The sequence below is a fragment of the Trachypithecus francoisi genome, unplaced genomic scaffold (assembly GCF_009764315.1).
Source record: "Trachypithecus francoisi isolate TF-2019V2 unplaced genomic scaffold, Tfra_2.0 Lachesis_group13, whole genome shotgun sequence".
Lineage (NCBI taxonomy): Eukaryota > Metazoa > Chordata > Mammalia > Primates > Cercopithecidae > Trachypithecus > Trachypithecus francoisi.
The window spans coordinates 4,399,886-4,422,491 of record NW_022681458.1 but is presented as its reverse complement, the minus strand read 5'-3'; the positions used below and the strand labels follow the sequence as shown (position 1 = coordinate 4,422,491).

The following is a 22,606-nucleotide window of genomic DNA, read 5'->3' as shown; positions in this document are numbered from 1 at the left end:
AGGCACAGAGCCCTCTCCCCTTTCGCGTGATGAGCAGCTCAGCGTCAAACAAGAGGTACTTTGCTTTCTCCTTACTTGATCCTTACAGCAACCAATACAGTGATGCCACTTTTTCCAGGTGGATAAAAATGTTCTATTGTTTAAAACTTAACCTGGCTTATCACAGTCCCAGGGACAAGAATGAAAACCAATATAACCTTCCAAAAAGTGGCCACCTTTGAAATAACCTTGCCACATCAGGTGTCCAGAAAGAGACCCAACAGGGAAACATCATGTGGGGTTTACCTCCCAAAACAGGGTCTGGGTTGCTGCAGTTTGGATATTTGTCCCTTCCAAACCTCATGTTGAAATCTGACCCCCAGGGCTGGATGCGGTGGCTCACGCTTGTCATCCCAGCATTGTGGGAGGCAGAGGCGGGTGGATCACCTGAGCCCAGGAGTTGGAGACCAGCCTGACCAACATGATGAACCCCCATCTCTACTAAAAATTACAAAAATTAGGTGGGTGTAGGTGAGTGGACCTGTAGTCCCAGCTACTCAGGAGGCTGAGGCAGGAGAATCATTGGAACCTGGGAGGCAGAAATTGCAGTGAACTAAGATCATGCCAGTGCACTCCAGGCTGGATGACAGAGCGAGACTCCATCTCCAAAAAGAAAAGAATAAAAACAGAAGAAATCTGACCCCCAGTGTGAGAGGTGGGGCCTAATGGGAGGTGTTGGGTCATGGGGGTGGGTCATAAATGGCTTGGTGCCATCCTAGCAGTAATGAGGGACCTCTTACTCCAAAGCTCCTGTAAGAATTCCCCCAGAGCTGGTTGTTAAAAAGAGTGAGACCTCCCCCCTACCCTCTCCTACCTCCTCTCCCCGTGTGACCTCTGCACGCCAGCTCTCACTGCCTCCTGCCATGAGTGGCAGCAGCCTGGGGCCTCACCAGAAACAGACACTGGCCCCATGCATCCTGTGCAGCCTGCAGAGCCATGAGCCCAATAAACCTCTTTCTTCATAAATCACCCAGCCTCAGGTATCCCTTTATAGCAACACAAAAACAGACTAAGACATGGGTTTCTCTGTAAAGGGAGGCAGGCAGGATGAAGTGTCGCCATCTGGGAATGCATCCCATCCAGAGAGCTGGGCCAGGCCCACGTGCGTCACAGCCTGCCACATGGGCCTGCTTCCTTATTTACTTAGCAGGAACCCTCCCAGAATCTATACAGAAATACCTCCAACCATCCATCAGGCGCAGTGCCCCGCCTTGTCCTCAAAAACTTCCAAAAGCCAGATTGTCAAAAGCAATTTAATTTTTGGAGAAAACAATGCATACGCAGTACACCTTACATCTCAGGCGAAATGTCTCAGAACCTTCCTACGCATTGGACAGAAACTCAGCTTCACCACACTGCCAGCTGGGAGACCATGGGAGGGAACTGGTGCCACTGCCCCCGCTGCCCTTCCCAGGGGCAACTTCACCAATAAGCGGAAATCCTGTGCCCACCCCACAGTCAGTCATCCCTCCGTTTCTTCCTGGCACCACCACCTCCATCTGGGCCTGCTCCCCAACTCCCCGAAGCAGGTGGGCCCAAGCTCCAGGCCAGTGCCCCCACCCAGATCAAGGGGTAAGGCATCTTCCCACCATCGCTGTGCTCCAGGGACTTTTCCAATCCTTCCTTCCTCTCTGCCCAGAGGCTGCCTGGCTGAGGGGGCCACTGTCCAGGTAGGGCAGGCACAGGCATCGGAGGATCAGAGGGTGTCGGTGAAGATGGGGTACAGCACTTTCCCGGGAGCCATGTGACATCAGATCTTCCCCTGGCGGTTCCCACTGGCTGTGGGAAGTGGTTTTTATAAAGGGGGCCAACTTCCAGGAACCTCTAGGGCTTGGGAGCAACCCAGCATCGAGAGCGAATCAGAATCCTCGCAGAGCTGGCCATGGCCCAGGCAGGGGGTGTCTTCTCCACAGCCCCCAGGAGTGGCTGCACCTAGTGGGCACAACATTTGGCCTGCCTCGCGGGCCCCTCGTTCAGAGCCACAGCTGCATCCCCCTGCGGAGCCTGGTCCTCCCTGTCGTCTCTCTGCAGTAGCTCTTGGGCTGTGAACAGCAAGAGGGGAAGGGAAGTTGCCCAGCCAAGCACAGCCCTGCAGACCAGCCACCCCAGGCGGGACCCATCCCTCTATGTTGATCCGGAACCATAGAACAAGGGCCTCCTGCCCCTCTTGGTCACTGTCCAGTCCCTAGAGGCATTCTATAGGGATGTCACCAGCAACAGGGACCCAGGGAAGTCGGTCAAGGACAAGCACCTCCCACCTTGTCTGGCCCATGGGGACGTCACTCACCCACGGCACTGAACACCTCTGACACCTGGTAGTTCAGTTTGGCCGAAGTTTCCATGAACAGCAACTTCTGGCTCTCAGCAAACTCCTTCCCTTCCTGAAAGAAATAGTCACAAAATCCCGCGTTGTTTATGAGAGTTTCCGGAGGACACCTGGTTCACTTCCAACAGGAAGACCTGAGAAAGCTGCAGCTGTGGAGCCCGCACGCCTCCACGTTTCACGTCCGAGTTGTGTTTCTCGGCACTCCTGAACAGCCAGGGCTGGGGAGGGGGCACGGTGTGCTCCCTGGAAGAGGCTCTTCTTCTAGCTGGCTGGGGACGGCCTTCCTCCTCCTGCAGCGCCTGGAAAGCCACGTTCCCACCACCAGACTCCCCTCCCACCATGCCTGTTGGCACCTGTGGGCTTTGATACTGGGCAAAGAATCAACTGAAAACCCAAGAAACAGAAGAGGCAGAGGGAGGCCCCTGGACAGCGCCCACCTGGGCCCTTCTTCTGGGAAGCCCTCATTTTCCAGCACAGCTCTCCTTTGGGGAGAAATGGATGTCCCAGAGCAAAGGCAAACTGGAAAAGAGCAGGCTTGCAATGGGTGACCAGGAGAGAAGCATTCATGGGAAGGCCACAGCCTTGCCCAGGAGTCAGGGGTGGCCAAGGAATGGGGGCCTTCCTGTGCAGGCCCCTCCCCTAGCCTCCAGGACTCTCCCAGGAAGAGGAGCCTGTGATGGATCCCAGAGGGCACAGCTCAGGGTCCTGACTGTCCAGCCAGACACGGAGCTGGCAGCAGGTGTGGCCAGTCACACCCACAGCTCTCGCACCATTCGCCATCATGAATGCACTACTCCTGTCCCGGCTCAGAGATCCCTCAGCCAGCCCTGTGTTCGTCCCCACTGAGCGCCTCAGCCAGCTCCCCAGACAGACGCTCCAAACCCACCATGGCCGCCCACTGCCCCTCCAGGCCTTGAGTAACCTCGCACCTGTGTTTCTGTGCCTGCCTGAGCACACAGCACATCTAGTCACTCTCAGGGGGCACAGCTCTGTTGCCAGGACCCTCTCCTCCCCGACCCCACTTTGCAACGAAGGCCCAGACCGATGCTGTCTTCCTTTGTTCCCCTTGCTCTCCCCCGAGATTCTCCAAAATCTTCACCCCACTTCTCCATCTCTCCACAGCCTCCATTGAAGCTGGGGCCTTTTCTCTTTGGGAGGAGCGCCTGTCGGTCTAATCCCTGAGTTGGGTCTTCCCCTGTGCCAGCCTCTAGTGTGTGTGGGGTCTCCCCATCAGCCACTTGTCTGCAGCTGTTTATATGGTCTCCGTCCTAAATGTGGTGGGGGAGGTGGGATGCCATGGAAGAGGGACAACAGCGACACCTGGGTGACCGCTGCCTCTGCCTGTAAGGAGGCCTGACAAAACCCGGGTGAGGGAGGCTATATTTGCATAGAAGCCCCTTCTGGGAACCGAGTGGGGAAGGGAGCCCTACTGAGGAAATAGGTCACTTTTCTCATTCAAGCCGAGCCCACCTTGCAGTGCCGCCCTGCCCTTCCCTCTGCCGGCCACACCGTGCCTGCTCCTCCACCACTGGGCTCGAACTGCCATGGTGCTGGCCCTGAGTTTTTCAGGAAATCTTTGACTAACAGAGAAACTCAGGTGGAAAGTTGTGTGTGTGTGTGCATGTGTGTGCGTGTGTGTGCGTGTGTGTGCATGTGCACGAGTGTGTGTGCGTGTGTGCGTGCTTGTATGTGTGTGGGTGCAAGTGAGAGTGAATGTGGGGGGTGTGCACATGTGTGCAAATGCATGTGGGCTTGTAGAGGTGTGTGTCACATGTGTAAGGTGTGCAAGTGTAGGTGTGCGTGTGTGAAAGTGTGAGTGCCAAGGTCTTGACACAGGCGGGCAGGGCTCTCTCCTGTGGAAGAGGAGAGCAGGGTCTCCTAGGCGGTACCTGGAATGTCACCTCCCGCTCCTCGCTGAGGTCTGTCTTGTTGCCCACCAGCATCACCAGGACTTCTCCTGGGTGCAGCTCCTTCTCCAGGTCCTTCAGCCACTGCTGAGCCTTGAGGAAGGAATCCTAGAAAAGAAAAGAAAAAAAAAAAATAATGTCAAACAAAACTTACAGGCGGTCATTAGCTATTCCGGGGGGGAAAGCCAGTGTTGCTGTTCATGTTGTGTTAAATGTCACAGAATCCAACTGGCCATGGACACACCTGCAGGCTGCTCTGTTCCTCTGAGGAGGGCACGTTCCTGTCCTGGGTGACCTGTGCGGCCAGGCAGAAAACTGCTGGGACACACATCAGATCCTTCACCCTGAGCAGGCCCAGGAGACTGCCGACCACGGGGTATTTCAGGTCAGGCCTTGAGCTCCTGAATCTTCCACCCCTAGATGTCCTCAAAGGACCACTTTGTGCAAGAGTCTGGGGAACTGGCCACCACCCCAAACCCTGACCCTAATGCAGCACCAGGAACTACTGAGTGGCAGATGGCAGCGGCGTGTTCCTTGTGAACCACAGAGGAGCAGAACCCTGACTGTGCAGGAGGATGGGGGGTTGTCAAGAGGCCATCCTGGAGGAGGTGACTGGTGCTCACTAACGGAGTCCCTGTGCCTTGTGATTACACCATGGCATCATTGCACTGGAGAAACCAGAAGGCAGGTGCTTGAGAAGGAGGATGGGACATGCCTCAAGGTGGGCCCTACCTTCCTGGTGATGTCGTACACCAGAAGCGCAGCATTGGCGCCCCTGAAGTAGAGGTGGCAGACACTGTGGTACTTCTCCTGGCCAGCTGTGTCCCAGATCTCAAGCTTCAGAGAGGCAGTGCCTACATCCACCACCTTTGTGAAGAACGCACCTGAAACAGGGAGGCCCACAGGGCTTACTCAGAGGACGAGGTTGCCACGTGTGGCTCAGGTGGGACCACGGGAAGCCACAGGCACAGTAATGGGCTCAGAGGGACAGCTGATCACGTGCCTCCTATGCCCGCATGGCCGGGCGGTTGAGCAAACAGTTCTTCTGGGAAATGGAGGCTTCCACATCAAGCAAAGTGTCAGGAGTGATTGCTATGGGGCCTTCGGAGAGGCTTTGGTTGGGAAGATAAATCTCTCCAGGACCTAACACAAAAGCTCTGGGTTACATATGCCATGGAAGGGATCTCCACTTACCCGGAGTCCAACATATCCCTGCCGGCTTCCACAGATGCAGCTGGGCTCTGGGGACCCCTAGAACCCTGAGCACCCCTAGCCCACTGGCCCCTTGTCTGCCAGACCCATCTTGCACAGAGGGAGTGACAATTGCACAAGTTTCTCCAAGGCCTTCCTCGCCTCCTAACCTCCCCACTTTCCTGCTGCTGCTCCCCACCAGCCGCCTTCTCTACTGTCTCCTCTGCATGGCATCCTTCCTCTTCTTACCTAGAAAACTCTTCGGCGTCCTTTGAGATCTTCGAGCGGCAACCCTGGAAGGGCTGCTGGGCCCCCTGCCTCCATGGAAGCCTCCCTGCACCCCATACACACCCAGAGGCAAGGCTTCCTGCATTCTCTGCCTGTCTCCCCCAGGAAGGCAGGGGCTTTGTCTTAACACACACACAAAAAAACCACCCCCAAGCACAAGTACCTGCTTAACAAACACACACACAAAACTACCCGAAAGCACTTTCACATATTGGGCAATGCACTGTTCATTTAAAGATTTTCTACCCTTTGCTTTCCAAAGAGATATGATTTTAAAAACGATTATTTTACAGATCTCCAAAATGTTTTGCCCATCGTGTGTGGCTTGTCAGGGATGTGTTATACACAGAATTGGAGAGGAAGCGGTGGGGGAAGGCAAGGTGTCTGGGAATGGAGGAGCCACCAGCACTGGCAGGCTTCTGTCAAAGCTGCTGCCCTGCCTAGACCCTGGGTTGGGTTTGGAGTCTGTTGGGGGAGATTCTGGCAAATGGAGCCACATGTTTGAAATGAAAACTTTCACTCCAAGGACATGCATGAGAGTCCTGCAGCTGCCAAAACAAAGTTCCACGAGCCGAGTGGCTCAAATTAGCAGATTTCTTCCTGCAGTTCTGGAGGCCAGAGGTCCAAAACCAACACGTTGGCTGGGTTGGTTCCTTCCAGAGACTGAAGGAGAATCCGTCCCAGGCCTCCTCCAGCTTCAGGGGCTGCCGGCAACACTGGTGTTCCTGGTGGCTGCATCACCCCCATCTCTGGCTCTGTCTTCATGTGGCTGCATCACCCCCATCTCTGGCTCTGTCTTCATGTGGCTGCATCTCCCCCATCTCTGGCTCTGTCTTCATGTGGCTGCATCTCTGTAGCCGCGTCCTCTCCCCTTCTTATAAGGACATCAGTCACTGGACTTAGGGGCCATCTGCAAAGACCCTCTCTCCAAATAAGGTCGCACTCACAGGTTCCAGGGGATAGGACTTAATTGCATCTTTACAGGTGGGGAAAACACAGTTGCACCCACTAAACATAGAACAGGAGGTTGGACAGAGCTTTCCAGCGTGATGCAGCAAGACCATGCTTCTCTCTCATGACACAACCTCTTCCTAAACGGAAGCCACCACCTGGGCTCTTCTGCCCGCATGTCCTGCAGTTTCCTGCAGGTCCAGGAACTTGAAGTTAGACAAACTCTCCAGGTCAAACAAAGCTGCAGTCTCCATGCAGACAGTAGGACCAGTGATTTCCAGCTTGGACGGGGCAACTGTTGGGACTGAACCGGCTATACACCTCTGAACACATCAGGTGTTGCACTGGATTGACGATGGTGCCAGAATGAAGACTGTGCCCAGGCCATGAGTGTAGACCCCTCAGCTGATCTGATGGCAGCTTGCTTAAACTTTCTAAGTCTCAGCTTCCTCGTCCATAGCAGGAGCTAATGGTGCCCTCCACCCAGGGTGGCAGTTAAATCGTCTGAGCAAGGAGAGAAAGGGAACACGAGTTTTGCTTCCTCTTCCTGTCCTCTTTGCTCTTCGTGGACTTGTCTTAAAACGTGGGCCTTTTATCCTCATCTTTCTGTTTCCCATCACTTCAAATCACATTTCTCAGTTTGAATTTGGTTTTATCTTAAAAGCTGGCGCAGGTGACACGTGAGCATAAAACTCAGGTTTGCTTCCTCCATTTACCAACCTTAGCCTCTCATATTTTCCTTTTCCATGTTGAAAATGATGGCTGGAGCCTGGGCGCAGTGGCTCATGCCTGTAATCCCAGCACTTTGGGAGGCCCAGGTGGGTGGATCACTTGAGGTTGAGTTCGAGACCAGCCTGACCAACATGGTGAAACTCTGTCTCTACTAAAAATACAAAAATTAAAAAGGTGTGCTGGTGCGCCCCTGTAGTCCCAGCTACTCAGGAGGCTGAAGCAGGAGAATCACTTGAACCCAGGAGGCGGAGGTTGCAGTGAGCTGAGATCGTGCCACTGCACTCCAGCCTGGGCACCAGGAGACAGCATGAGACTCTGCCTCAAAAAAAAAGAGGAGAGGAGAGGGGAGGGGAGGGGAGAGGAAGGAAAAGAAAAGAAAATGATGGCTGCTGGTTGAATTTACACTAATGTAAAATCCCAGCAAAATTCCAAGGAGGGCATGGGTTTTAGTCCAAGCAACGATAATGCATGATAATAGTCAATGTTTGGCTATTTACAGAACATAGACCCTTCTCTTCCCTGCAGAGAGATGTAGGACCCTCAGGTGGGCCCCTGGACAGGTATCTGAGGCACCTAGTCTTGTGCACTCCTTGACTCTGACCTGGAAGACAACATGCATTTATTATCATATCCTTTTTCAGAAACCCACTAACTACATGTTCTGTGTCTCCACAGCTAAAGCCAAAATGTAATTAAAAAATAAATTTTTGGCTGGGTACAGTGGCTTATGCCTGTAATCCCAGCATCTGGGGAGTCCAAGGAGGAAGGATCACTCTAGCCCAAGAGTTCAAGACCAGTCTGGGCAATGTAGTGAAACCTTGTCTCTATAAAAAATACAAAAATTAGCTGGGTATGGTGGTGCACACCTGTGGTCCCAGCTACTGAAGAGGCGGAGGCAGAGAATTGCTTGAGCCCAGGAGGTTGAAGCTACAGTGAGCTGTGATCATACCACTGCACTCCAGCCTGGGCAACAGAATGAGACCCCATCTTAAAAAAAATAAAAATAAAAATAATAATTCCTCTACTAAATTTTATTTTTTTAATTTTAATTTTTTTTTCTGAGACAGAGTCTCGCTCTGTTGCCCAGGCTGGAGTGCAGTGGCACGATCTCGGCTCACCGTAAGCTCCACCTCCCGGGTTCACACCATTCTCCTGCCTCAGCCTCCCAAGTAGCTGGGATGACAGGCCCCCACCACCACGTCTGGCTATTTTTTTGTGTTTTTTAGTAGAGACAGGGTTTCACCGTGTTAGCCAGGATGGTCTCAATCTCCTGACCTCGTGATCCGCCCGCCTTAGCCTCCCAAAGTGCTGGGATTACAGGCATGAGCCACAGTGCCAGACCTAATTTTAATTTTTGTTTAATAGAGACACGGTTTTACTATGTTGCCCAGGCTGGTCTCAAACTCCTGAGCTCGGGCAATCTGCCCGCCTCGCCCTCCCAAAGTGCTGAGATTACAGGCGTGAGCCGCTGCGCCCAGCCTCTTTACTAAATGTTAACATCATATAAGTGGTTTTGCTTTTTTTTCCTTTTAATTTAAATAAACAGCTGATTCTGCTCATTGAAGCCTTCTCTGTAGCACTTGGCTTTTTTGTAAAAATAGTGAGCTGATGACAAATTGAAAAGAACATGAAATGGACACTTATTTTCTGGGGGCTCTAGGACATCAGCCACGTTCTCGGTTTGGAAGGGAAGTGAACTGGTGCCAGGTTGAATGTGCTTGGTACCTGTTTGTCACCCTCCCCTTCCTGCAAAAACCCCAGCAAGTCCGGGGTTAGTCATGGCTTCAGCTGGCAAATGTTCACACAAGCACTAGATGTCACCATCCTTCCAAAAGATGTCATGCAAAAGTCGGCAGCGCACAGAATCTCCCCTGCTATGGCCCGTTAGGACGCTGGGGGCAGTCCATGGGTAGCGCCAGCCCCCATCCCTGACACAGCAGTGGCTCCTGAAGCTGCCACCTCCTCAACAGGCCCTGGGGGGGTGGGCGGGAGGCTGGGCTCACTTGGACTCCTGTCTGCTTTACCTCTGCCCCTGCCTGCTCTTGTGGCACCGGCCAGCAGGTTGAGTTTCCAGCTTCAGGGCTCGAGTCCGTGTCACTTTCTGGCTCTGCTTCCTGCTTCCCCTGGATGGACGGTGTCTTGCCAGGAGCTGAGCCCACCGCCTGTGTCACGTCCTGCTGTGGGCCCCACCCCACACACCTGTCGACTGAACCAGACCCCTCGGGAGGGCCCCAGGGACGCAAGTCAATCCTCCCGAAGGCTGACCCCTCAGACAGGGCTGGCCTTAGTGACCTTAAGCCACCCAAAGTAACAGCAACCTTTCATGGAGAGCCCACTCCGGGAAAGTGTTTACACTCCCATTTCACAGGGAAAAAATACAGATGGAGGGAAGGAGCGACATTCCTGTGGCCGTCCATCCCATCCCTCCCTCGGGGTTCCTGCAAGCAAGCACTGGGTGCGTTGCCTCCTGCATTTCCAGGCTGCCTGTGAGGACAGCACTCCCGTTCTCCTCTGAGGCTCTCTGCTCCTGGCCCACCCTCTCCCCTGGGCAGGAGCCAGTGTTCTTGATAAAAGCTGAAGTCACACGTGACAAAAGCAGCAAGAGTGTCTACTCTCAAAGGGTTTTCGTGCAACACAGATCACTCTTCCCCCAAAGCACATAAGTTAAAGGCATGAGCACATCCCATCTCCTCATCCTAGAAGCGGCAATACCCACATTTATAATAATATATGATCATGTAATGATTATATGATGATTAATAATTAACATACACTTTGGGAGGCCAAGGCCGGAGGATCACTTGAGGTCAGGAGTTCAAAACCAGCCTAGCCAACATGGTGAAACCCCATCTCTACTAAAAATACAAAAATCAGCATGGTGGTGCACACCTGTAATCCCAGCCACTCAGGAGGCTGAGGCAGGAGAATCGCTTGAACCCAGGAGGCAGAGGTTGCAGTGAGCCAAGGTCGCACCACTGCACTCCGGCCTGGGCAACAGAGCGAGACTCCATCTCAAAAAATAATAATAATAAAATAACTAACACAGGCCAGGTACGGCGGTGCACACCATGGCAAAACCCTATCTCTACAAAAAATATAAAAATTAGCTATGGTGGTGTGCACCTGTGGTCACAGCTACTCTGGAGGCTAAGGTGGGAGGATGGCTTGAGCCCAGGAGGCAGAGGTTCCAGTGAGCCACTGCACTCTAGCCTGGGTGACAGAGCAAGACTCTGTCTCAAACAAATTAACATAATGATAATAATAAATTACATGACGTCTATCCATAGCTATGGTAATATCTACCTCCAAAGCTGTAATATTATCCCAAGGTGTAACGCAGACACTCAGATGGAAGCAGAGAAGACCAGCGTTCCCACAGCGGACTCAGGCAACAGCAGATGAAGGAGCTTCCACAGTTCTGCTCCTGCAGCCCAGCACAGCTGCCCCCACACCCAGGTGCTCAATACAAAAGTACGGACCCCAGGGTTGGAGGCTGATGGGATGAAGGTGGCTTGTGAGCCACAGGCTAACCTATTCTGGCCGTTCTCCTCCTCTCCCTGTTGTGCCACGGGCCACAGCCCACAGCCTCCCAACCCTGCCCCATCACAGAGACCCAGAGTGGGAAAAAAGACTCCACACACCAGGCCTGGGTGAAAGGCAGAGTCCAGCCTGTAGAACGGTCCTCCCCCTCGGAGAGAGGAGATAAACCCGGGCCCGGGGGAGAGGGGTTTGAAGGAAGGGAGGCCCTGGCTTTCATCTGAAAGCTGCCGGCAGTGGGATGGCCCCTGAGGGGCCAGGCAGAGGACCAGTAGTAGAGTGAGACATACAGGCCTTCCCCGCAAGCAAAGACCCCCAACCTGGCCTGGGACTCCCCAGCTTTGTTCACCCCACTGACACTGGTAGGCCCCCTGAAGAGAGGGTGGGCAATTGGGACAGCCAGGGCAGGCGTGAGGGGACGCTCGGACCCTGGCTTGATGGAATGAAAGGAACTAGGGCCTCGCCCCTCAATGTCGGGGCCTCCATCCCCCTCACCTGTAAAATATAGAATGCCCAGCACCACCCTGAGGCTCCACGGACCCCACACATCGCCCCCCACCCCCACCCAAGGAAGGTGGGGGCTCTGTGGGTCCAGCTCTCTGTGGGCTGAGCACGTCCAAGCACATCACAATGAATCCAAAGCACCCTCCCACCCTCCAACCATGCATCTCGGAATCTCTCAGCCCTGCTTGCACTCACCCAGTGAGTGCCTTTGGGCACTGCCTCCTGCAGGCTCTGCTAGGGTGGCAGCACAGAGTCCTTCTGTACAAGGCCCTGTAGCAAATACTTTAGGTTTTACTGGCCATGGGGTCACTGCTGCAACCACTCAACACTGCTGCCGTTTTAGAGTGAAGAGAGGAGGAACAGCAAGAATATCATTTACAGAGGGTAAGTGCCTGAACAGGTAGAGCTTTGTCTCCACAGAACCTTACGCACAAAACAAGCAGAACAGCCAGAGAGCCACGGTGTGCAGACCTCCGTCTCAGAGCGAGATCGATCCCCAGTCCAACTCACCTGGCCTGACACCTGCTGCTTCTCCCTGCATCTTGAATACCAGTCACCCAGGTACAAAGTTCTCAACATCCAGGCCCAGTGAGGCCCTCATCTGTGTTCTCTATTCTCAGCTGAGGCCAGCCTTGGCACTTTGATGTATTTTTAAAGGAAGCCAAGTCCAGTATCAGGACTTGCGGGGTGAGGGGTGGAGATCTCCCTGCTAATGGAGAAGAGGATTGCACTGCCCATCCCAGGGCAATCTTGACTCTCTCCCCAGGGTCCCCTCTGCAGACAGCCTCTCACCATCACTCTGGCCATTCTCACCACTAGCTCTGGGAGTTGGACCAGACAGACCCCTGCCAATCCCCCTGTATCCCCTGGGGATCCTTCAGGAACCACCCCCCACCCCCGAGAAAATGGAAGGGCTCCCTAATAGCTAATACCATGTGCCACAATTTGCAATTGTGTTTCTGTGTTTGGTGCCTCTGTTTAGCTGATTATAGAATCCTCCCCACCTAACGCAGGCCTGGAAAAGGGTTCGTGCTCAACAGATGCCTGTTAGATGAGTAAACGAATGAGTCCATTTGGAGATGGGCAGCTTATCCATGTCAGAGTCCGAATTTGAAACCAAGGCTCTGATTCTGCACGTGTTCCCCCAGGGGGCATTGGCATAAAGAACACGCTGGCTTTCCCCATTTCAGGTGAAAACTGGGTTTCACTGCCTAGGCAGGCTGTGCCCACAGCAGGATGGGAAGGAGGCCAGCAGCCTGCAGATGCCCCATACAGTCACTCCTGAGCTTCACGACAGGTTCGCCTTTTTAAGAAACACAGCGAGAAGGTCTCCCTCCCCACCCACCCCCAAAAGGATCCTCCCACCCCCAATCCAGGCCAAGCTGGTAAAGCAAGTCCAGGTGGGAAGGAAGATGCTGTTGGGGTAAATAAAGCAAGGGAGCAGTGTTAGCAGGAGGGCGGCCTGGGTGGTGGGAGAGGACAGCTGGTTTAGGCCGCTGAGGGGCTGGAGCCCAGGAGGCTTCATCCGGGCTCTCCCTTCCACCAGCATAATCCCTCACACCCAACCCAACCCTTTGGGGCCAGAGGTCCTACTCCAGAATCTCCACCCCCTGCAGACTCCAGCTGAGCTGAAATCTGATCCAGAGCCAAGGGTGTTTCCTGTCTTTGTAGATTCTGTGGCTGCGCTCATGGACCTCACGCCCTCCCCTCACGCACTGGACACAGGCAGCTCAAGGCCCCAGGACAGCATGGGGATTTCTAGGCAGGCATCATCCCCATCTGCCCCAGGTGTGAGTCAGCAGCCCAGACTTCTGCACTGAAGACCAGCAAAGGGGTGCTCTGCTCTCACTTACAGCCCACCGTAGGCAGGATATTCTTGAAGTCATTCTTCACGTACCGAAGAGCCAAGCTGGACTTACCCACGGAGCCACTTCCCAGGAGAACCAGCTTGAACACACGGGGCTGGCTGGGGGCAGCCCTGGGCTGGGGGGTCCTGTGTGCCTGTGCCATGCCCTGCAAAGAATCACAACCGCCTGAAACAGGTGGAACATCTGAGCCACATCAACTCAGCAAGCTCAACCCCGGGGCTGCTCCCTGGTCAGGAGCAGATGGTCCGAAACAGAGTTCCCAACTCAGAGGTCACCTGGGTCCACACTCCTGCTCCCCTCTGCACCCCATGCCCCATCTCCCCATCTGCAGTTTTTAGGTCCATTTTTACATCTGTGGTAAGGAACAAAAGGAGTTTTGCTTGGAAAGCTCCGGGCACAGGTCACTGCAGGCCCTGAAAAGCAATGATTACATGTGGAGGTCTTCGGTCTTATTGTTCACTTTCCATTACTTTGAATTTTTACAAATCTATTACTTGTCTCCAGAGTATCTAATGCACGGAGAGGTAAAAAGCATCTGAGCATTTCTTGGGTGGTTGTTCATGGATTAAAGTTGGTGTTTCAGAAAAAATCTACCTAAAAAAAGTTGGTGTCTCAATGATCTCAAAACATCATAGACACATTCCTATTGTGTCTAAAGCCTCAGAACCCATAGTAGTATGCCCCAGAGAAAACCAACTTTGTGATCAAAATAAATGTGGGTGACCCATGCATATTTTTTCTTTATAAAAACTCTCATGTACACACCGCAATAGAGAACGGTCTGATGGGCCCATAGACCCACCTCCCTCTTCCCCAGTAATCCTCTCAGCCATTCATGTCACTCACACTCCCAAACCTCCCCCTAGCAGGTTAGTGTAAAGCAGACCCCAGGCATCCCATCCTCTGCAAATCTCAGTACAGATACAGGCATTTTTTTCTTTGCAGTTCATGTGTTGAAGAAATCAGGTTGTCTTATAGATTTCCAGTACGGATGTTGCTGATTGCACCCCTGTGTTATTGAATGGAGTCCTCTGAACTTTATATTTTTGATACGTGGTGGTTCAGGATAGAAATCTGATTAGATACAGGCTATTTTTTGGCAAGATTGCCATGAGAGTGTGTGTGCACTTCCTGCAGAAGACAAATAATAATGTCCAGTTGTCTCTCTGTGATGTTGGCAGTCACTGAAGACTATTACTTCGACCCGCGCTTTCACTAGAGGGTTGCAAAATGGTGACATTCTGATAATGTTCTAACGTTATCACTTGGTGCTTGTTTATTATCTAGAAAGAGAAGCTCTCCACAATCCATAGGAAACCCATCGGCGGCAGCTGGTCCTGTGATCAGAGTCTCATCTCCCTCCCTCACCACTGTGGGCAAGAGGGAGGCTCCCTAAAAAGGGAAGGAGAGGAATTTTGAAAAGGAAAGAAGAAAAAGCAGGAGTGGTTGGAAGCAATCCACATGCCCTCACTGCCCCCAGTAAGGAGCCACGGCCCCAGACTGGTCTGGTCTGCCCTGCAGGGATAAGAAGAGAAGTAATCAAGTTTGAAATCAGTCTTGAAACAGATACGATGGGGTCCTAGATACCAAGAAGATCGTTCTAGACAGAAAGCGGCTGGAGAGTCACGGAGTCCTTAACAGGAGGGTTTAGGGCTCTCTACCCATCAGAGAAGAAGGGTTCCACATAGGAGACTTGGGTGGTTATCCCAAACATGCCTGGAAACCGATCTTAGATGGAAATACTCAAGTTTCACCATCAAGTATGATGCTGGCTTCAGAGACGGATAAAAAACATAACGTTAAGTTTTCCATCTGTGTTTCTTAAAAAAAAAAAGAAAGAAAGAAAAAAAAGAAAAGAAAGAAAGAAAAGAAAAAGAAAAAGAAAAGCTCTCCAGGTGATCTCAGTATGCAGCCAAGACTAGGAATCACTGCTAGAATTCTGTTTTCCTTGGAGCTGGGAACAGTGTCTAGCACATAGTAAGTACTCAATAAATACCTAAGAAATGAATGAATGAGGCCAAGCACAAAGAGCATATTAACACAGCACCTGTGCTTTGAAATATCCTCCTGGATTGAGGATGATTTCTTAGGGCCAGCTATGGTTTGCACGGATCCTCCAAAAAGCAGATTTGAAAACTTAGTCCCCAATGCAACCATGATGGGAGGTGGGGCCTAACAGAAGGTGATTGGGTCATGAGGACTCTGCTCTCATTAATCCATGCCCAGATTAACACTGCTGCAGTCTTGCACGTCCACGAGCCTGCATGTTCTCTTGTCCTTTCGGGGATGACACAGCAAGAAGGCCCCAACAGATGTAGACCCCTTGGCCTTGGACTTCCCAGCCTCCAGAACCATAAGAAACAAATCTTTGTTCTGTATACATTTCTGTCTCAGGAATTCTGTCAAAGCAGCACAGACTAAGACAGCACCTGAGGCAAAGTGAGAGTGCCTGGGGTGGGAACTCAGTCCATCAGATGATCTGCTCAAGTCAGCTGGGGACAGGCTCTCAGAGGCCAAGGCACAGCCCAGACTCTCCACCCTTTGGTGGAAGGGGAAAAGGTAGTGGGGGTGGGGTGAGGGAACAAACACTACTCAGTGGCTACAGTGTACACTGCTCAAGTATTGGGTGCAAAAAAAATCTCAGATATCACTGAAGAACATATCCATGTAACCAAATATCACCTGTTGCCCCAAAATCTATTGAAATAAAAAATAATTAAAAATAAACAAAGATACCCCTTCAAGTTCTCTTTGCTATTTATTTGTACAGGTTAATAAAACCTTTCCTAAGTCAAAAAAAATCTGTGGCCCAAAACTTGTCTGAATTAACTGAAATAGGTGGACTCTGAAGGAATGCACTGTGACTACTAGGATGCCAGCGTCTCATTCCTTTGACAATGATATGTCTCTTTAATAAGGTTATTTTATTTTTGGGCCGGGCGCAGTAGCTCATGCCTGTAATGGCACTTTGAGAAGCCGAGGTGAGTGGATCACTTGTGGTCAGGAGTTGGAGACCAGCCTGTCCAACACAGTGAAACCCCAACTCTACTAAAAATACAAAAATTAGCTGGCTGTGGTGGTGCATGCCTGTAATCCCAGCTACTCGGGAGGCTGAGGCAGGAAAATCGCTTGAACCCAGGAGGCAGAGGTTGCAGTGAGCCAAGATCTCACCATTGCCTTCCAGCCTGGGCAACAGAGTGAGACTCCATCTCAAAAAAAAAAAAAAAAAAAAAAAAAAAGTTATTTTACTATAAACATACAAGTGTCAATATGAATAAACTACCCATAACTCCACCCCCTTAATACAACCACAAAAGGTATTTTTGCCTACTTCTAGTTTTTTTCTATGACTCCTAAAAACAAACCAAAACCCATGGTTTTAAAATAAAAGTATTATCTTATATATGTAAAAAATACTTAAATGTAATACCAAGGGCAGTCTCACATTGCTTCAAAATCACGTTTAGTGGACACATAACATTTCTACAACTATCTCAACTTGCTGAACCATTTTCCTAATACTGGATTTTTACTTAGTTTTAATTTTTTTCTCTGTAATAAGACTACAGTAAACATTTTCTTATACAACTTTTTGTGTGATTGAGTGTTGTAAGCTTTCAACAATGAAAGGTTGGAGCCTTCTGACCAAAGAGAAAATTGAAAGCGTGGCACCTGACCCCCACCTCCAGAATTTAATCAAGGTGGGGTTATTAGTAGTCAAAGACGTTATTAGGTTATTGAAGACAAAGATGTTTTCAGGAACACCATATTCAAGATTGGAGCTTCTCTAGGAATCTTAACCTGGACTTTTTCATTTCTTACACCTCCCTTCCACTAAAGGGAAAAGAAAAGGAGAGCAAATCCCAAATCAGTCTTTTTTGTGGGGAAGGGGCCATTCCAGGGAAGGGTCTGGTTGATGAGTCTATCGCCAGCTGCGCTCCTGTGTCACCCTTGCCTGGGCCTCTGAAGAACGTTGAGATTACGAGAGGAACACCAGTACATTGCATTCAGAATGCAGCCATTTGATACAGAAAGAAAACAAAATGTAGACTGTAAAAAGGAGTTTACAAGAAAACCTGACAAGCTTCCTAGATATCACCGGGTATTAACTGGGGATTCTGATGTCATTTGAAATGGATTCCCTGAAGAGTTCTTCTTATTACCAGAAGTTTGTTTTTTGTTTGTTTGTTTTGTTTTTTCAAGACCTTAAAACTGGAACTTTCCCGAAGAAAACTTCAAATAAGAATCTCCTTCTGGGAATCCAACCTAGTGAGCCATCAGAAATCTGAACCAGGAAGTCTTCGCCCCAGCTTTGTCCTTTGATTATACACATGCGGGCACATGCACAGACACAAATACAGACATGGGTACAAACACGTAAGCACACATACAGACACACAGAGACACACACACAGAGACGCAGACACACACGCATAGAGGCAGACACTCTGCAAAGTGCACAGAGGTTCAAACAATGACTCACCTGTTCCCCAGGCCCGGTCACTTGCAGGGAGCTGAAGAGCCTATCATCACCAGTCCACAGCGTTGCTACCTGTCTCCCCTTTCTCCTCTCTCTGGCCCAGGGGAAGGTTTACTTCCCTCCACAGGCAGGACAGAAGGAGCCTCTGCTCCAGTGGAAAACAGCCTCAGAGCAGAGGTCAAGAGCAGCAGCCTTGGACCAGGGCAGTGCCCGCTGGCCCCCAGCCCCAAGGTCAGGCCTCTTCTCTTCCCAAAAGATTTCAGGGCAAAGTCCACAGTGGTCATGTGGTCACCTGGGGCAGAGCAGGAGGCTGGATCACAAAGCAGGTGACTCAGCAGGAGGCTGGACCACAAAGCAGGTGACCTGGGAGCACCTGTGCGCTGCCGGAAGTCACATTCCAGTCCTGCGTTTGCTGGCACCGAACTGGAGCCCGTTGTTCAGCTTTGTTCCGGGGTTTCACTTCCGGGGTCTCACTTTGGCACGGAATGCTTTTCTTGGCTCCTTCCTTGAAGCTGTGTTGAATCTTTGTTGCACTTGAAGAACCAACAGCCCAGAAGAGAAAAGAATATTTCGGTCAAATGAATTAATTCCTCCCACTGTCAGCTGGAAGCCAACCCTGGCTGAGCCCTACACTAGACCCACAGGCAACTCAGTGTGAGCCAGTCCAGGGGCAGACCCTGGGCTGATGTCACCTGAGGGCAGGGTGGACATGGCCTCCGTGGACATGGGATACTCCAGGTGCAGGAGACAGGGAGGTGGACTTCCTCCTGGTCTTTCCAAATTCTTCGGGAGACTCTAGTCAGGAAATTTCTGACTTGGTGGTAACAGAAGAGTCTCCTACAGGTAAGATTTCCAGAGCCTCTGAGTACGGCTGGGGTACCAGGGTTGGGCCTGAGGCTGAGGAGACGGAAATCTGTTGCCGTGAACATTACTCCACACAGCCAGTATATGGGAAACCAGCTCGCTTTATGTCCTCCAAAATCACCCTAACTTCTAGTTTGGGTCCCATCCCATGGGGCTGCTGGGAAGTAAGTTCCACCATCACAGTGGTTCCTCCGCCCTGTGGGAGTCGGGGGCTCTTATGCTGGAGGGGGGACACCGGCCTGGGCTTCTGCTGAGGCTCTGCCCCTCACCCCTGCAGGATGGACTAGCCAGTCCTAACACAGGACCAGTGCTGCTCTGCCACGTCCAAGCCTCCTCTGGGATTCTTCCTCCATGCAACCACTTCCCCTGGGGCGTGGCATGGCCACCTCCCTGGAAGCTGCCAGCATGCTTGGCTGGGCCCCTGCACTCTGGAGACTTGAGAATCTCTCTTTTTGAATGAGTCCTTATCCTCTGCCCCCAGGCTGGTAACCAAAGGTCTGGGGGTGGTGACGTGCTGGGAAAGGTATAACTCATGAGATGGAGGCTGAATGTGGAAACACGTGAATGTGCTTCTCTTCTCCCCAATTCCCTTGAAGAATCCACCTTCCTGCAGGGTTGGGGGAGCACAGAATGGGAGGAAGATACAAATACCAATTTTGTAGCAAGAATGCAAAAAGAGGCCAGTGCGGTGGCTCTGGCCTATAATCCCAGCACTTTGGAAGGTTGAGCTGGGTGGATCGCTGAGGTCAGGAGTTCAAGACCAGCCTGACCAACATGGAGAAACCCCATCTCTACTAAAAATACAAAAAATTAGCCGGGTATGGTGGCGTGTGCCTATGATCCTAGCTGAGGCAGGAGACTTGCTTGAACCTGGGAGGCAGAGGTTGCAGTGAGCTGAGATTGTGCCACTGCACACCAGCCTGGGCAAAAGAGTGAAACTCTGTCTCAAAAAGTAAAAATTAAAAAAAAAAAAAATTAAAAAGACAAAATGGTTAAGAACCAGCTTTTTACTCCCAAAATGGGAGGTTTGTGCCTACAGTCAGACAGCAGGTTTGAAAGCCAGGCCTTGTCTAGAGAAAGGAGTTTTGGAATCTGCTAAGCTCAACTGTGATTATGTAACAGCCCATGGATCATGTTGGGGGGGGGGGTCCCAACTCCCTAGAAGGAGGAAACCCCTAGAAGACCTCAGGCCAGTCCCCAAACAGCACCGAGCTGTGCCAGGCGGCATCCCCAGCCACCCCTTGAGCAATGCACATGTGTAAGATCACAGAAGTGACTGGTGAGGGTGCAGAGAGGCCCTGAGGGCCAGGATGAGACAGCGGAAGGAGACGCCAAGATAGGCAGGCTCAGGAGCTCGTGCAGGCAGGTCCAAGGTGCCTCCGAGGCCGGCGGTCCAGGCAGGCATTTCCAGCAGAGACCATGGGGAAACAAGGATCTCTCACATGTCCAAGGACAACACATCCCCTCCCCACACTGCCACGAAGTCCCCGGCCACACTCCCAACCCAGGCACCAGCGTCCACGTGAGAGGGGGCAAGGTGGCGGCAGCCGGGAGAAGCAGCGTTTTACCTGGTGATCCTTTACGTTACTGTAGGACAGCAAATCTACAGGGTCGGATGGACGGAAATTTAAAATCCCCCCTCTCCTCTGTTTCCCGCTAGATCAAGCCCCTGGAGAAGATCTCTCTCATTAACATGAGGTAAAACACATGAAGAAAGTCTGTGACTTGTGGCAGGGACAGGGCACCGAGCTTCTGCAGCGCAGAGAAGAGAGCCCTGTGTTCACAGTGGCTCTCACCATGGCCTGGGGCAAAACCAGCAGAGCCCCTCTAACATCCCTGGGTGGACAGGGTCAATGCCTGTGTAGTTATCTTTGGATGTGTAACACATAGCCAGTGACTCGGCGGCTTAGAATAACACACATTTATAGCCTCACGGCTCCTGTGGCCAGGCGTCGGGGCATGGCCTCACTGCGTCTTCTGCTCAGGTTCCCACAGGCTGCAGTCAAGGCACTGGCCAGGCTGGGGTCTTTCTAGAGTTCAGGGTCCTCTTCTGAGCCCACATGTTTGTTGGCAGAATTCAGTTCCCTCAGTAGGCTGAGGTCCCCATTCCTGCTGGGGTCAGTGGGCAGCTGCTCTCAGCCCTTCAAGGCCCTTCACACAAGGCAGCTTGCTTTCTCCAGGCCAGGAAGAGATGCTCTCTGACTTCTAGATCCTCTTTTAAAGGGCTCACCTGATTGGGGTAGGCTCCCACAGCACAATCTCCCTTTTGCTCAACTCACAGTCAACTGATAAATGACCCTAATTACATCTGCAAAATCCCTTCACCTTCACCATGTAATATAACCTGATCTCAGGAGTGACACCATCATAGTCACAGCCCTGTGCACACTCAAGGGGAGAGACATGTTCACCAAGGGCTTGGAATCCTGGGGCCCATCCCAGAGCCCGTTGCCCACAGGGCCTGAGTCAAAGCTCACACAAGGGAGGCCCTCCCAGCCCAGGTGACTTTGGCAGGTGGCAGGGGACCCACTGCCGGAGCCCATTTCCTGCTTGGTCAATGTGGCAGGGCCCGGTGCTCATGCTGATCTCAAGCAACCTGACACCCTCCTCATGAAGGCCCAAGGGTACAGTGAAAGGCCAGAACCCAGATACTCAAGAGGGTCTGGGGACTCACAGCTTCCCCTCCTGCACAGAGGTCATCTGGGAGCAACCTGCCAGATCCTCCTTCAGGAAAACAGTCTCCTCCTCCCAACACCAGTTTACTCACCTCCAAAGTAAGGGGGCTGGGCCAGATGGTTCTAAACCTCCCTCCGCTTCCAGCCTCTGTGATTGATCACTCTATGCACCGAGAGCCATCCGGCATGAGCAGGAAGCCCGCGGTGCACGCGTGTAAATCAGAAGGCGCATTCCCGTGGGGACGTGGGAATCCAGTGTGCACAGGAAGCCTGCAGTGCGCTTGTGTAAATCAGAAGGTGCATTTCTGTGGGGACGTGGGACGTCAAGCTCAGACACAAACCCCCAGGAAGGCGGGTCAGGACTCACCATCCAGACAGTATCCATAATGCCACGTAGACGTGGTAGCGTGCACAACCATCATTGCTTGTAGTAGAAATTAGGCAAAATGGAACATAAGCAATTTACTTACAGGACCAGAATTAATATGATTTTAACACATACCAATTTTTAAATTTTTCTCTAGGCATTTTATCAACTTGTCTGTGTTACCATTGAAAGAGAGAATATTCTCAATGCCACTTACACAGGCCACGTATGCAGGCATGCACACTTTCTCCTTCCAAAACATGCAAAGTGATATCATTGTGGAGCTGGACGGGCCCCTGGGTAGATGTGGCCTGAGTGCCCGTCCAGCGGCTGAAGAATCTCTGCAGCTCTCCTGCCACCTGATGTCTCGGGTTCTGCTCAAACATCGACAGCGACGGGATTTTCTCTGAGACAGTTTATCCCATGTGGGTTCCTTTCTAGCCAAGCCAGTCCTTTGTAACTTTCCACGCTTTACTGCCCTGGGGTTGGGTGGCGAGCCAGGCTACTGCTGCATAAACATTTCTGAGCTGTGGAAGCGGCTCTCAGGGCTTGCAGCGGGCATTGTAAATGGCCTGCCCCAGATCCGTGCCCTCCCTGTTCCTTACGAGGAGGTCCCCGCTGTGGTTCAGGCTGTTAACGCATTCGTATCTTCTTTCTTGCAGAAGGGACCAGGTGACCCCACTTTGGCCAGGGAACCGTGGGCCGAAGTCCTCAGGGGATTTGTGGGGACGCGGCGCCCCCCTCCTCCTTGGGGTTTTCTTGCAGAGCTGCTGTGAAGAATCAAACTCAGCTGTGATAATTATCCGAGGTCAGCTCTTCCAGAATGTCCTTATCGCCTAAGGCCTTTGAGATAAGCAGGAATTGTGGTGTCTGCCTT

The 22,606-nt window shown here is 51.9% G+C and overlaps 1 protein-coding gene and 1 long non-coding RNA gene across 4 annotated transcripts; one reads left to right on the top strand and one right to left on the bottom strand.

Moving 5' to 3' along the window:
- Positions 1 to 1,274: 1,274 nt before the first annotated feature.
- On the bottom strand, positions 1,275 to 21,531 carry RAB17 (RAB17, member RAS oncogene family). 3 transcript variants are annotated; one of them, XM_033229767.1, is made up of 7 exons: positions 21,455 to 21,531; positions 17,827 to 18,356; positions 13,329 to 13,488; positions 5,005 to 5,156; positions 4,255 to 4,380; positions 2,327 to 2,420; positions 1,275 to 2,081 (listed from the first exon to the last, which is right to left on the bottom strand). In XM_033229767.1, the coding sequence occupies exons 3-7, from the start codon at positions 13,483 to 13,485 to the stop codon at positions 1,972 to 1,974; spliced, it is 639 nt and encodes a 212-aa protein (XP_033085658.1). In that variant the 5' UTR covers positions 13,486 to 13,488; positions 17,827 to 18,356; positions 21,455 to 21,531; the 3' UTR covers positions 1,275 to 1,971. The 3 variants fall into 3 exon arrangements, with proteins under 3 accessions (XP_033085658.1, XP_033085659.1, XP_033085657.1); XM_033229768.1 differs by lacking the exon at positions 21,455 to 21,531 and having other exon boundaries at positions 13,395 to 13,488; positions 17,827 to 18,668; XM_033229766.1 differs by lacking the exon at positions 21,455 to 21,531 and having other exon boundaries at positions 17,827 to 18,665.
- On the top strand, positions 18,580 to 20,457 carry LOC117094333. Its single transcript, XR_004441507.1, has 3 exons — positions 18,580 to 18,666; positions 19,169 to 19,247; positions 20,348 to 20,457. It is a non-coding gene; the product is annotated as an uncharacterized LOC117094333 (long non-coding RNA).
- Positions 21,532 to 22,606: the final 1,075 nt, after the last annotated feature.

Bases quoted from the DNA above. Each gene is read 5' to 3' on its own strand.
- RAB17 (XM_033229767.1), bottom strand. From the start codon at position 13,485: ATGGCACAGGCACACAGGACCCCCCAGCCCAGGGCTGCCCCCAGCCAG. The intron at 5,157-13,328 runs GTAAGTGAGAGC...TCCCTGTTTCAG, and splicing joins TATCCTGCCTACGGTGGGCT to GTGCGTTCTTCACAAAGGTG. The intron at 2,082-2,326 runs GTGAGTGACGTC...TGCTGTTCACAG, and splicing joins AGAGGTGTTCAGTGCCGTGG to CCCAAGAGCTACTGCAGAGA.